Genomic DNA, 12,497 nt, shown 5'->3' on the forward strand with positions numbered 1-12,497 from the left:
ATCATACACTTCTATTCATATAAAAACTTCGAAATTTTATACTTGGGGAGGGGAATTCCAAGAGGCTGGACACTAAGCTTTTTTGTTTTATTGTTGATTTGATTAATTAGTGAACCAAATAAAAACCTTCGTGCAACCGAAATTGATTTGAAAATGAATAGCACGGCTCATGTTACTGTCCGGACAAAATTATTAATAACTTGTGAATTTCCGTATCTTTCTCCCGGACTGAGAAACTCTTCCACTAACTCCATTTAATGCGGAAGGATAGGTTAGGTGGTAAAATGAGAGAAATTATAAGTAAAAGATTTTGAATTTAAGATTCTCACTTATAATATACATACATACGCTTACTGAGCCTAAGATCAAGTCACGATTCACCCCTATGGGCCGACATGGGAAGTTTGTGTCTGCTGGATTGCTGGATTGTTCTCTTCTGTGTTCAATCATGGGCCTAGTTTCCGTGTGTTTTGGTATTACCTCTGTTGTATCCGGCTCTTTGTTGACAGCTTCACGAACTGTTCTCATTTGACTAAAATCCACTGCCAAAGGCTAAATTGAACTTTTTTTTTTTAAAGGCTAAGTTACTATTGTACCCTTTTCTCATGAATTTTAGGTAAATCACATTGCCGCCGCTACATTTCTCCTTGCTTGTGAGTAGAGGTGGCAAATCAACCCATTTAACTAGATTTACCTATATCCGTCCATGAATAGATGGGTATGGGTATCTTAAATTTTTGTATATGGGTATAAATGGGTTATCCAATAATACCCATTTATTGGGTAACCCATCAAACCCAATTAACCCATTTAAAATTCGCTTCCCCCCAAGTCTCTTCTTTTCCCCTACCTTTTTTTTTTTCAAATTTTTCATTTTGTCATGATGTTAACATTATTATTATTATTATTATTATTATTATTATTATTTGTTGGTTTTATCTTATTATTTTATTTTTTCTTAGTTTGTTAAGTTGCTCATTTTTTAGCATTACCAATTTATGATAAATTTTAGCCTATTTTCTTATCTTTATAAAATGAAATTTTAAATTTATGTATGAAAAAAATGTTAGGGGTTCAAAATTTTTGGATTAAGTTTTTATATTAATTTTTATAGTACTTAATTCAAATTTTTATATTCGTATTATTCAATTATTAAATAATAGCTAATTTTGTGACATAGAGTATAAATGAAAAAAATTGGTAATTAAGTTTATTGAACATTATAAGTAAATATTTAAAACTAATGATGGGTACAAAGAGTGGTATAAATTGATAACTTAGTTTGCAAAAATGAATTTAAATGAGTTTGCAAAAAGTTAAAATAAATGAGTTACAAATGGGTAATTGGGTTACCCAATTTATTTTTTGACTTACCCATTTATACCCATCTAATTAAATGGGTATAAATGAGTTGACTCACTTATACCCATTACCCATTTTACCCAACCCAAATCCGCCCAAGTCACCCATTTTGACACCTCTACTTGTGAGATGACACAGTGACCTGTAGCTAGGAATGTTCATCGGCTAGTAATCAAGAACACGATAAAAAATTTTCAAAAAATTAAAAATTGATAGCAATTGATTCCCTTCTTCATACCTCTTGAAACCTCATTAGTTAATGTCCCTAAAACCCAACTTAACTAATATGGACATAAGCTAAGTGATTGCGAGCTTCTTGATTTGACTTTCAAGTCTCCTTTTACCTTGTAAAGATGGAGCAAAAAAAAAAAATAGGTCCAATCTATGTGAATTCGTGCAGCATAGATGCCATTATACAGGGTGAAACTTTTACAGCCAAAATACACCGAAACATGAAGTGAGGCAAACGTAATTAGGCCTTCTAAAACGACTGAAATTGGTCAAAATCAAGAATGATCGACGGATTACTGTATTCATCTTTGAAATTGGCACAATCTCTTGTCACGACTCCATGTAAGCATTTGTAAGATTGTTACCGAGTCACTAGATACTTTTGTTCCCAGTCCAAGTTCGTAGATTTAGGAGGAGGAGGATGGGATTGGGAGAGAAACTTAAAAATTTTCCGAGGAACTTAAAAATATCAAGAATTAGCTAAAATGATAAACATAGACCCACATATCATGGCTGAATGGCACTGATGCATTCTTCAGAAAAAGGAAAAAAAAAATGAAATGACAACATCGATATACTACTAATTAATACCTGCTTTTACCTCATAGTTGCAGATAGTGATGAGTGCCAGCCAGCTTACAGCCTACAGGATCAGGAGTCAATAATGTTCAAGAAACCAACAAAAGCCCGTTTCTGATGTTTCGGGACGGGGATCGACTTTGGTTTTGGGTTGTGGGGGAAATTGTCCTCCGCTTACTCTGTACTCGACTCAGCAAGCATGCGCATGCTAGCTCAGCTGTAGTTGTAGAGTAGTACCATTACTGCCATATGCAGGTGTAGGTGTATGTGTGTGTGCGCGCGCGCGCGCGCGTGTATATATATATACATGTATATCTGTATCGGGCGGAACAGGCAGGAGGCAGGGCCAAGGCCCTTCATTGGTTCTTTTCAGAGACCAGACCAGTCATCATAGCAGCTCATCATAAAATGACAAACAAGGACAGCTGGCATCAATAGATTTTCAGGGCCATGTCGAACGCAGCACCTCCTACAATTTCTTCCTGCACTTCTTTTACTTTCCTTTCTTTCGGCTTTTAGTTTTAGTCGATAGGAAGGATTAAAGGAACAAGGGCTGAGTGCATTTTTAATCTCCCCATTATTGATGAGTTTGATCCCTTATCCCCATAGAAGCAAAACGGATTTTCGCATAAAATGAAGTGGTAAGTTGGTCGTTTCTCTTTAAATACTCAGACAATATCAATTTGGAAAACAACGGGCATGAAAGTTAGATGGAAGGGATCCTAATTGCCCTTCAAGTATCCCACCCAAAAATGGAACCTGTAGTTTTGAGAAGAAGATCGAGCGATTTACAAGCACAGACGAGATTGAACAACGAGTTTGCATTACTAATTTGAATGAATCTAAATCCAACTGATTTATATTTTTGGATGGTACTGAAACATTTATTACCTATCTGTGGAGGCCAATTGAGAATTTGTCCACCTCGACAACCCCTCACCTCGGCAACCGTCTTGGGGAGCAGGGGAGCCTGGATTCCCTGGTGGTCAAGAGGGTGTTGGGATGGTACCGAGAGAGGTCTCCCCAGGATTCGAACCCGCAACCTTTAAGGTGTGTTAGGTTGAAGTCCTGGTACCCATTACCCTCTTGACCACCAGGGAATCCAGGCTCCCCTGCTCCCCAAAACGGTTGCCGAGGTGAGGGGTTGTCGAGGTGGACAAATTCACAATTGGCCTCCACACTATCCTTCTATACATGATATCAAATGGTATTCATTGTTTTCGAAGGTAAGGCATACTTTCAAGTGCTAAACGTTTCCATATTCGGAAATAACAATCAACTTTGAATATAAAAACTTGTTCTTGGAGGATATGAATGAAGCTTGGTGGAGTTGTGGCGTGTTGATGGGTTTAGGAGTCTTAACAGATTGATCTGGCTTTGCAAGGGGCAAGAATTTAAGTGTAGGATGATTTTTCTTTTCTTTTTTCTTTGAACCTAAATAGGGCAAGATGGAGAGGGTACTGCAGCTAGTAAAGGGAAATGCGGTTAAAAAAGAAAGGGATAGATCCTGATTATGCTTGACACAAAACATTCAACTTATCAGAGCAGAGTGAAATCTTCGAGGTGGCTGGCTCTATTTGTTTGGGCTTGGCCAAACTGGACCCGTACTTATTCGTACGGATAAGCATTTGTAACCAGCAACATATGATATGGTTTACCTTTAGTATTTTTTTTTCTCATTGCCCTCCTTTTTTTTTTCTCGAGAAAAATGTATTAAGACAACAACAAATGACTTCATGAGCTTGTCCTGGTAAAACAAACGCTCAAACATCAAAAGAAGAAAGGTTATTGTCAGAAACAAGAAATTGAAAAAAAAAGTTAATGTAATTAACCTAAACATAAAACTAGCCATCAAACAGGAAGATGATGTGAGACCGAGGCGCGGGCTGCCAACATAAAATACTCCAACCGTAAAGATGTCGAACAGAGTTGCAAATGAGTTGAATCGAATGAAGTTTTGATCGAATCAAGTTGAGTCTTGACTCGATTGCATCAAACTTGAACTCGACCAACTCTCGGATACAAAGTTTGAGTTTGATTTCGAATTCGAACTCAAATTCAAATTAAGTCAAGCTTGAATTCGAGATTACTCAAATTTAAAAATAAAAAAATGAATAAAATAGTAAATTTTTCTTAACAAATAGTAAAATATTATATATATATATATATATATATATATATATATATATATATATATATATATATATATATATAATCTCACTATTAAAATAAAAAAGAGTGGCACATGAGTTAATGAGTTGAGTTTCCTTATACTCAAATTCGAACTTGACCTCAACTTGGTTGACTCGAGATCGATTAATATCGAGGTGAAATTGAATTTTTATCGAGCAAACTTACATGTGCTCGCAGGTGGCTTGATTCGTTTGTAATCTAACGTGTAGCGTGAAAATGAGGTGATGTGTGTGATAGACCTCGTAAAACAATTGAGAAACTTCTTTTGCCTTGAAATGCATGAATCTGTTGTTCTAACATCCTCAAGGCATCATGCCGTCATCGGCAATCTCCAACCTGCTGCTTTGCTACATTGCATTTTTTTTTGTGATATGATGTATGTCAAATAAAAAGATGGATTGAAAAATGTGTTTATGATGCAAGCGAAATAATAATATTTGGGATAAGATAACTATCCAAACAAACCAGAAACAAGAAGCCCAAAAAAAAAGGGTACAAAGAGAAGAAGGAAAATACAAACAATTAATCGCAATTACTGATGTTAGTTTCGGCATGGGTTGTAGTTAGTTTGTTGTGTTACAAACCATATATAATTTAAAAATTAAAATATTTAAACACAAAAATAAAATTTTTAATGTTATTAAATTAATCAATTATTCTACAGTGATGTAATAGGTTAGAAGTGGCAAGACATAATGAAAAAAGGTAAAAATAAAAAGAAAATAAGAAGAGAAAATAGAAAAAGGAAAGCAAAATAATAAAAATAAAGGTAACCTTAAAATAGTAGGGAGAATTTGCCTACAAAATTTATGAGAGCGAAAAGCCAAATTAGGATCATAAGTCATAAGAATAAAATGAAAATTAATGTTTGTTAAGTTGAAAGTGAGGACAATTTTAAAAGTTTAGATGTGATTTAATTGTGAGACTTGATTTTGATTGATGGAGGGGCTAAGCGCTTAAAAAAATAACAAGAGGGAGTAAAGAACAAATCAACCAACGTTAAGGGGTTTAATGCCATTAATCTTTTTTTCCCTAATGGAAAAACGTGCGCAAGCAAAAAAAAAAAAAAAAAACGGAAAGGTTGAGAAAATAACTCGCCTGAATCGAGAGTTGTGGAATTTTTTCTTTTTCAAAATTTATGTTATCTCATCCTTACTAATCCTTCGGATGGGTCGTGGATTCGTACGGTGGCAAAGGCCAAACAAAAAAAAAAAAAAAGTTTTGAAAAAAAGATAGATAAAGTGGACAAAATGAAATTGGAAAGGAAAAAACTCAAAAACAGCAACTGCAACAGAAACCTCTCGCTCTCGCTCTCGCTCGCTGGCTCCAATTAGGCTTCTATTAGGAGCAGCATTGTTCCTCGATTGCCCGTGTCAGTTTGTGCTTTGCTTTCCACCCTTCTCCCTACCAAAGAAGAGGGAAAACCCAAAACAATTAAAAAAAAAGGAAAAGAAAAGAAAATGAAGCTCCCCTAGAATCCCAGTTCTGCAGAGAGAAGCCACAACGGGAGACAACTACAAGTAGTGTGGCAGAGGGGGGAAGACAACTGCAGAGCACGTCGGCGCAATTCAGTGCCAGCCAGGCAGCCCTAGGTGGCGTTGGTTGTGTTCGTTTATGGGTTCCTCTCGCCTATTTCTCTCCGTTGGACTGGCGGAGCGTTCTACGGTATCCTCCTCCTGCCGACTGAATCCCGTTGACGTTACTCTGAGAGAGAAATAAGAGAGGGAGAACTAACAACTGCCGTAAGTAAACCAAATCACCTTATCCTAAACCACCACCACTCCCCCTCCAACAAAAAAAAAAAAAAAAGAAAGAAAGAAATTATTGTGCTGTCGGTGAGAACAGAGGAAAAATTTTCTTTTCCCCCTTTATCTTCGTCTATCGTTAACTCTGGCGGACATAAGAGGAACCGAAGCGTTCCTCTTTTCTTCCCTGTATTCTCGATTATTGGATCGTTTGGGTTTCAAATCCAAGAAAAAGAAAAGAAACCGGTTAAAGATGCTGTGGATTATGAGATTCTCGGGTTTTTTCTCCGCGGCCATGGTGTGGATAGTTCTATCCCCCTCCCTGCAATCTTCCCAACCCGCAGAAGCCATTAGATCCTCCCATCTCGACTCCTACCTCCGATTATCCACCACCCAGATTCCGCCTCCCTCTCCCGATCGTTTCTCCTTCCGGAAAGCCCCTCAATACCGCAATGCGGACGCCTGCACCTTCAATGTTGATTCTACATTGGGGGAGATTGGCGTCTGCGATCCCTCTTTAGTCCACGTAGCCATTACCCTGGACGTCGAGTACCTCCGGGGATCAATTGCGGCCGTGCATTCCATTTTGCAGCACTCCATGTGTCCCCAGACTATATTCTTCCACTTCTTGGTGTCGGAGCCCGGCCTTGAAAGCCTAGTCCGCTCCACTTTCCCTCAGTTGAATTTCAAGGTTTATTACTTCGATCCCCAGAGGGTGCGGAGCCTGATCTCCACCTCCGTCCGGCAAGCCCTGGAGCAGCCTCTGAACTACGCCAGGAACTATTTGGCCGAACTTCTGGAGCCGTGCGTGCGGCGGGTCATCTACCTGGACTCTGATCTCATCGTGGTCGATGATGTTTCCAAGCTCTGGTTCACCAGCTTGGGGACGAAGACCATCGGAGCCCCGGAGTACTGCCACGCCAACTTCAACAAGTACTTCACCGCAGCTTTCTGGTCGGACGGGAGATTTTCGGACACGTTCTCCCGCCGGAATCCCTGTTACTTCAACACGGGGGTCATGGTGATGGATCTGGTCAAGTGGAGGCGGTTCGGGTACACCAAACAAATAGAGAGGTGGATGGAGATCCAGAAGATGAATCGGATCTACGAGCTGGGTTCACTGCCGCCATTCTTGCTGGTGTTTGCGGGACACGTGGCGCCCATAGAGCACAGGTGGAACCAGCACGGCTTGGGCGGGGATAATGTCAGGGGAAGCTGCCGGGACCTCCATCCGGGTCCTGTCAGCCTTCTCCACTGGAGCGGCAGCGGGAAGCCGTGGCTGCGCCTCGACTCCAAGCGGCCGTGCCCGCTCGACTCCCTGTGGGCCGCGTACGACCTCTTCGGAAATTCGTCGTGAATTCCAACCCCATATTTTTAGATTTTTTCGGTTTTCTTTTTTGTACTCGCCGGTAAATTCCTCGATTCAACTGTTTTTTTCCACTTATATTTTTTTTTCCAATCTTTATTTTATACTATCGTCTCCTACATATATTTTTTCTCTTTTTGGGTTTTGGTTTGATTTTATTCCTCTTCTCTTCTTTTTTTTTTTTTAAAAAAAAAAATAAGAATTAACTTGCAGTATTAGTATGATGATGACTGTTATTATACGTTGAAGGAGGTAGGCGTCCAGTTCCATTTGGTAGTTTTGTCCTTGTGAAAAAAATAAAAATAAAAATAAAAATAAAATATTGGAGGGAAAAGGATATTCGGTTCAATTCATGTTTTTAGTTTTTGTACGCCAAAGAATCAACCTGGTGCCGAATTGGAATTGGTTTTTGCGTTGAATGGCGACAATTTAATGCAGCGTTAGTATTATTTTGAGTATATATTATGCATAGCTCTGTAACTCACCGGAAAATCTTTTTAGTTGGGATTTGATTGGATTGCTTTTACTTTGCACTCGTCGTAACGACCCTTCGCTCTGGTTTATCTTCAGGGAACAATTAATAAATAATGTGTATTTGCAGCTATCGGCTGCCGATCTTCAATTTGAATTTTTCGTTGAGCGATCAATCCTCTGTGGACATTGAACTTTTGTTGTTGCGTGGAGTTAGGTAATTATTACGTTGGGAGACCATTTGTGATGGAGGGAGGCGGCACCGGTGTACGTTGTATTCGGTATTCCTGCTACGATTTGCTGCAGGGATTTTGATGCAGCTGACAGTCTGCGCCTTGGGGCAGTAGCAACGGCTGGCAAAGCATTGGGTGCCCGCCGGCGGTTATGGTGAAGTAAGTGTGCGTTGGAAGAATCTGGATTGCGAGTTATTAGGAGAGAGGTTTTTTTTTTTTTGGCTTTTGGGTAGGAAAGGATTTTGGATATGTGGACGTGGTGGTGGATGGCGGATAGGGATGTGGATGCGGGTACCCATCGGGGGGTGTCGGTGTGCTTTGGTGGCAGCGGCGGATGTCTTGTGACGTTGTGAGTTTTTTAGGTCTACTTTGACGTTCTCGTGGTGTGGGCATAGGTGGCGGGCGATACCTTCATTTTCTTTTCTCTTTATTTTGGTTTAAATTTTATACTTAATTGATTCATAAGCCGCAGGTATTATGCAGCAGCAGTACAGTAGGAGTGCAGGCGCAGAGTATATATTTGTTTTTTTTTTTTTTTTTGAGTAACGGCAAATAATTGGTTTAAATAAATGAGTCGTCGTTGGGTTGCACACAGGCGACATCACATGACAATCCGTGTTTGATGATAGGAGTAAAAAAAAAGGGGCGAGTTTTTTTGTTTGGGGGGTGGGGCGTGGTGGTCCTCCTCCCTGCCTGTCGACGTTGCGTAGAAGTTGTTCCGTTCCGAAGAAATGAATTGGGGGAGGGGCCCATACCTTTTGCCCACGTGCCCATTTGCGTTACCACCCACACAACACTCCTCTAATTCCTTTTTTTTTTTTTTTTTTTTTTGTTGATTTGTCGAAACGATAGTTATCACCACGCTCATCTAATTTATTTGCCTGCATTCTTCCATTACTGACATTTCAGATTAGTTTCGGCTCCTCCTCTCTGTGTGTCAGTGTGTGTGTCTCTCTATACATAGATATATCTATATATGTGTGTGTGTATATATATATATACATGGATTACTCCTTCGTCCCATTTTGATAGTTCTGATTATTTTTTCACACAGTTTAAAACAAAGTAGTTAATTTTGTTGTAACAATCAATTTAGGTAGCTATTTTCCTAAAACACCCTTACATTAATTAGAGTATAATTTTATGAAAACTTGAATTGATGGTAAAAAAAGAATAAATTCTCATTAAATGGAATAGGTTTATAGTAACAACCACTCACATTGAATAAGGGTATTTTAAAAAAATTAAAATACAACTACATTTTTCAATTGGAAACTGGATTATAATTTGGGACAGACGAAAAAGGAAAATAGGATTATCAAAGTAGAACAGAGGAGTATTAAAGTTTTTTTTAAGCACAAACTATACACTATTATAATGTATGCAAAACTGACTTTATAGTGGACTATTCAGCCATCATCTGGGCTTGCTCTTTTTTTTTTTTTTTTGTTCCTTAATAATTAAATTTGGGATAGCATAGACGGTAGATTGGAAGACTGCGGATTGTGGGATATCTCAGTATTATCGATCGTCCCTCTTCTTCTTCTTTTTTTTTTTTGGTTTTGGTTTTTGGGGTGCCGGTGGTTCATCTGCACTCCCTGTGTAGGTTATGGTTGAAAACTAACTAGGTGGTTGACACATCACTATTGCCCAATTCTATTGAAATGAATTCGATTAGAAGACCAATCCATTGCCTTTCACTGCTTTGTTGTTGTCGTTGTAGAAGAAAGTGGTGCGGTGCCTGGACTGCTCGTAGAAGAAGCCCGGGAGTAGGTTAGGTTATTCATGTGAATGATGCTCCAACGTCAAATGTGTTCGTCAAACAACACAAGCGCCTGCTACTAGCTAGTTGCCACAAACTTGGGGTGGGGCGGAACCGTCGTTTCTTCTAGCATGCGAGGTGAAGCCGTAAAAGGGAAGCAACATATATATACCACTACTATATATATATATATATATAAGATTTGCAGAAGTCCCCCAAATACAAATTACCAGGGGACGAACGCCTTTCCAAGTCTTCACAGCTGGAAGTATTGGCCAACAACACTAAAAATGAGGCATTCGTTGACAATGCTGGCAATAAACGAGGAGGAGGAATACATTTACAGACGTGAAACGGCCACACTTCCCCACTTCCAAATATGCAGAAACTTCATCATGCAGCTTGCAGTTTAGGCATTGTTTGGAGAACCTGAGCACTTCGAACGCGCCCATCTCTCAACTTACATTGGGCTATCCCTCTAAAACTAAAAGCACCTCTTTTTGTGACACAGTAAACTTCTCTCCTACCTCTCTCGTACGTACGTGCATTCCATAGCCGGTGATATCTTCATGTGTAAATCCCACACCCCACGCACTTCTGTCTGTACCGAATCTGCCTAAGCTGTTGTATCTAAAGAAGGCTCATGCTACAGAGCAACAGAACCACCTGGCCTTCCCAAGAATCACTTTCGTCGCAATTCTTGAAGCAGCCTTTCCCCAAGTTCAGCTATTGCATTAGACTCGACCAGGAAAACAGACAGTTCTCAAGCGAGTCCTTGCTTCACCATCATCATTTCCATCGCCGAAAGTAGGTTAGAAACTGTTTCTACCTCCTCTTGATTCTTTGGCACCTTCGGTTTCCTCTTCAGGAGCATTTTCATTTCTCCTCTCCCAAACCATCCATCGCAGTCTGTTCCTATCTACATTGGGCTGTGCAATACTCAAGAACCCACATACTCAAATTAAAATTTTTTTTAAAAAAAAAAAAAAACACACACACACACACACTGTATTTAGGTTTGCATACCGACCGTTTGGATCAATCCCTTCAAATCTGTGAAAGAGTTGAACATAACAAATTGTGTCACCGTCTTGGTTTGTCTAATATGTATGTATAGAACATTCTCTTGTTATAAAGACGAATAATATAACCTTTTCGTTTGATAAAATTGAATCTGAATTCTGAAGTGTGAATTTTGAAATCTGAATACTGAAATAATTGATTTGCTGAATTTTAAGCACCGAAAAAAAATATATGAATATCTACATTTTAATGCTAAATCTATTTATACTGTTTGATAAACATTTATAACTGAATGCTTAATCAGTTAAATTTGACAATTTTACCCTTATATCTTTTCATCCAAAAAAAATAAAACCTATGAAATTGATAATATTTATTTTTAAATCAAATTAATATAAAATATGAAATATATTATATGAGAAGTATGGAGAAGATATAAAAGTCATTAAAAAGGGAGAAAAGAAAAATAGAAAATCATTAGATGGAGAATATTAGATTGTTTAATTATATAAGAATTTTGAACATAATTAACAAGCAAGAGTAGATTTGGTAGATAAGATAAGGTAGTTGAAGTGATTCTATTGATTCTTATCAGAATTAAACATTCAGTTAGGATTATTGTGCTAAAAAAAAAAACACAAACTCAGCACTACTTAATAATTTCAGCAAATAAATTTTCATTTATCAAACATTCCAAACATCTGAATATCTAAAAAAATTCAGATTTAACACTTTTTTATGTTAATTCATTAACTTTTGGCACGGAGAATTAATTTGGTATTTTGAACTCCATTCAAACTAAAATCTCATATCCAAAGACACTTGGGAACAACCAACCTTTTTTTTTTTTTTAAATATAAGTTGGGGAACGACTTAGTTAACTTCACTTACTCATGCAATGCTACTAAATAAGAAAGAGAAATACCATCCAGCCACGTACTGATACAAATTGAACCAGCGATAATGAGGAAACAATCTAGGGAAAGTGATATTTACAATTGGAAACAAGTTAATTGAATGTTTATATACCCTAATTCTACGCTCTTCCAAACTGCCCGGAAATATGCACCGTAAACCTAATTCTACGCTCTTCCAAATTATGCGGAAATATCAGCTGACGATGCGTATGGTTCAAAATGAGAATTTACTTCCAAATTGTCCATCGCCCAATTGCTGAAATCAAACAATAATATAGAAGGTCTCGTAAATTAGCTTAGGAGGAAATGATTCCGTTTGGATGGTGTGTTTGAGAGATTTTTGAAAGGTGATCCAATGTTCATTATTATTGGATTAGTTAATCGCGGAGTGTAGTGTAATGATGGTTATACGGTGATAATTACATAGGAGCATAAAGTTTATTTTAAATATAATGTAGATAGTCATTCATGACAAATGTTGAGAGGGTATTTTTAAAATAATAAATAATAGTTTTTAAAAAAAAAAAAAAATACCAAACCCATGTTTATGTACATCGAGAATCACAGGTACTTTTTTCAAGGATTGCTTTAGCAACTCCGTTTGAATTAACTATT

The 12,497-nt window shown here is 38.0% G+C and overlaps 1 protein-coding gene across 1 annotated transcript; it reads left to right on the forward strand.

Annotated features, from left to right (window-relative positions):
- Positions 1 to 5,605: 5,605 nt before the first annotated feature.
- On the forward strand, positions 5,606 to 7,609 carry LOC113735479 (probable galacturonosyltransferase-like 7). Its single transcript, XM_027262486.2, has one exon. The coding sequence runs from the start codon at positions 6,364 to 6,366 to the stop codon at positions 7,465 to 7,467; it is 1,104 nt and encodes a 367-aa protein (XP_027118287.2). The 5' UTR covers positions 5,606 to 6,363; the 3' UTR covers positions 7,468 to 7,609.
- The last annotated feature ends 4,888 nt before the right edge of the window (positions 7,610 to 12,497 follow it).

Source organism: Coffea arabica, chromosome 1e (genome assembly GCF_036785885.1).
Source record: "Coffea arabica cultivar ET-39 chromosome 1e, Coffea Arabica ET-39 HiFi, whole genome shotgun sequence".
Classification (NCBI taxonomy): Eukaryota; Viridiplantae; Streptophyta; class Magnoliopsida; order Gentianales; family Rubiaceae; genus Coffea; species Coffea arabica.

Excerpts from the sequence above, each read along its gene's own strand:
- LOC113735479 (XM_027262486.2), top strand. The coding sequence starts at position 6,364 with ATGCTGTGGATTATGAGATTCTCGGGTTTTTTCTCCGCGGCCATGGTG.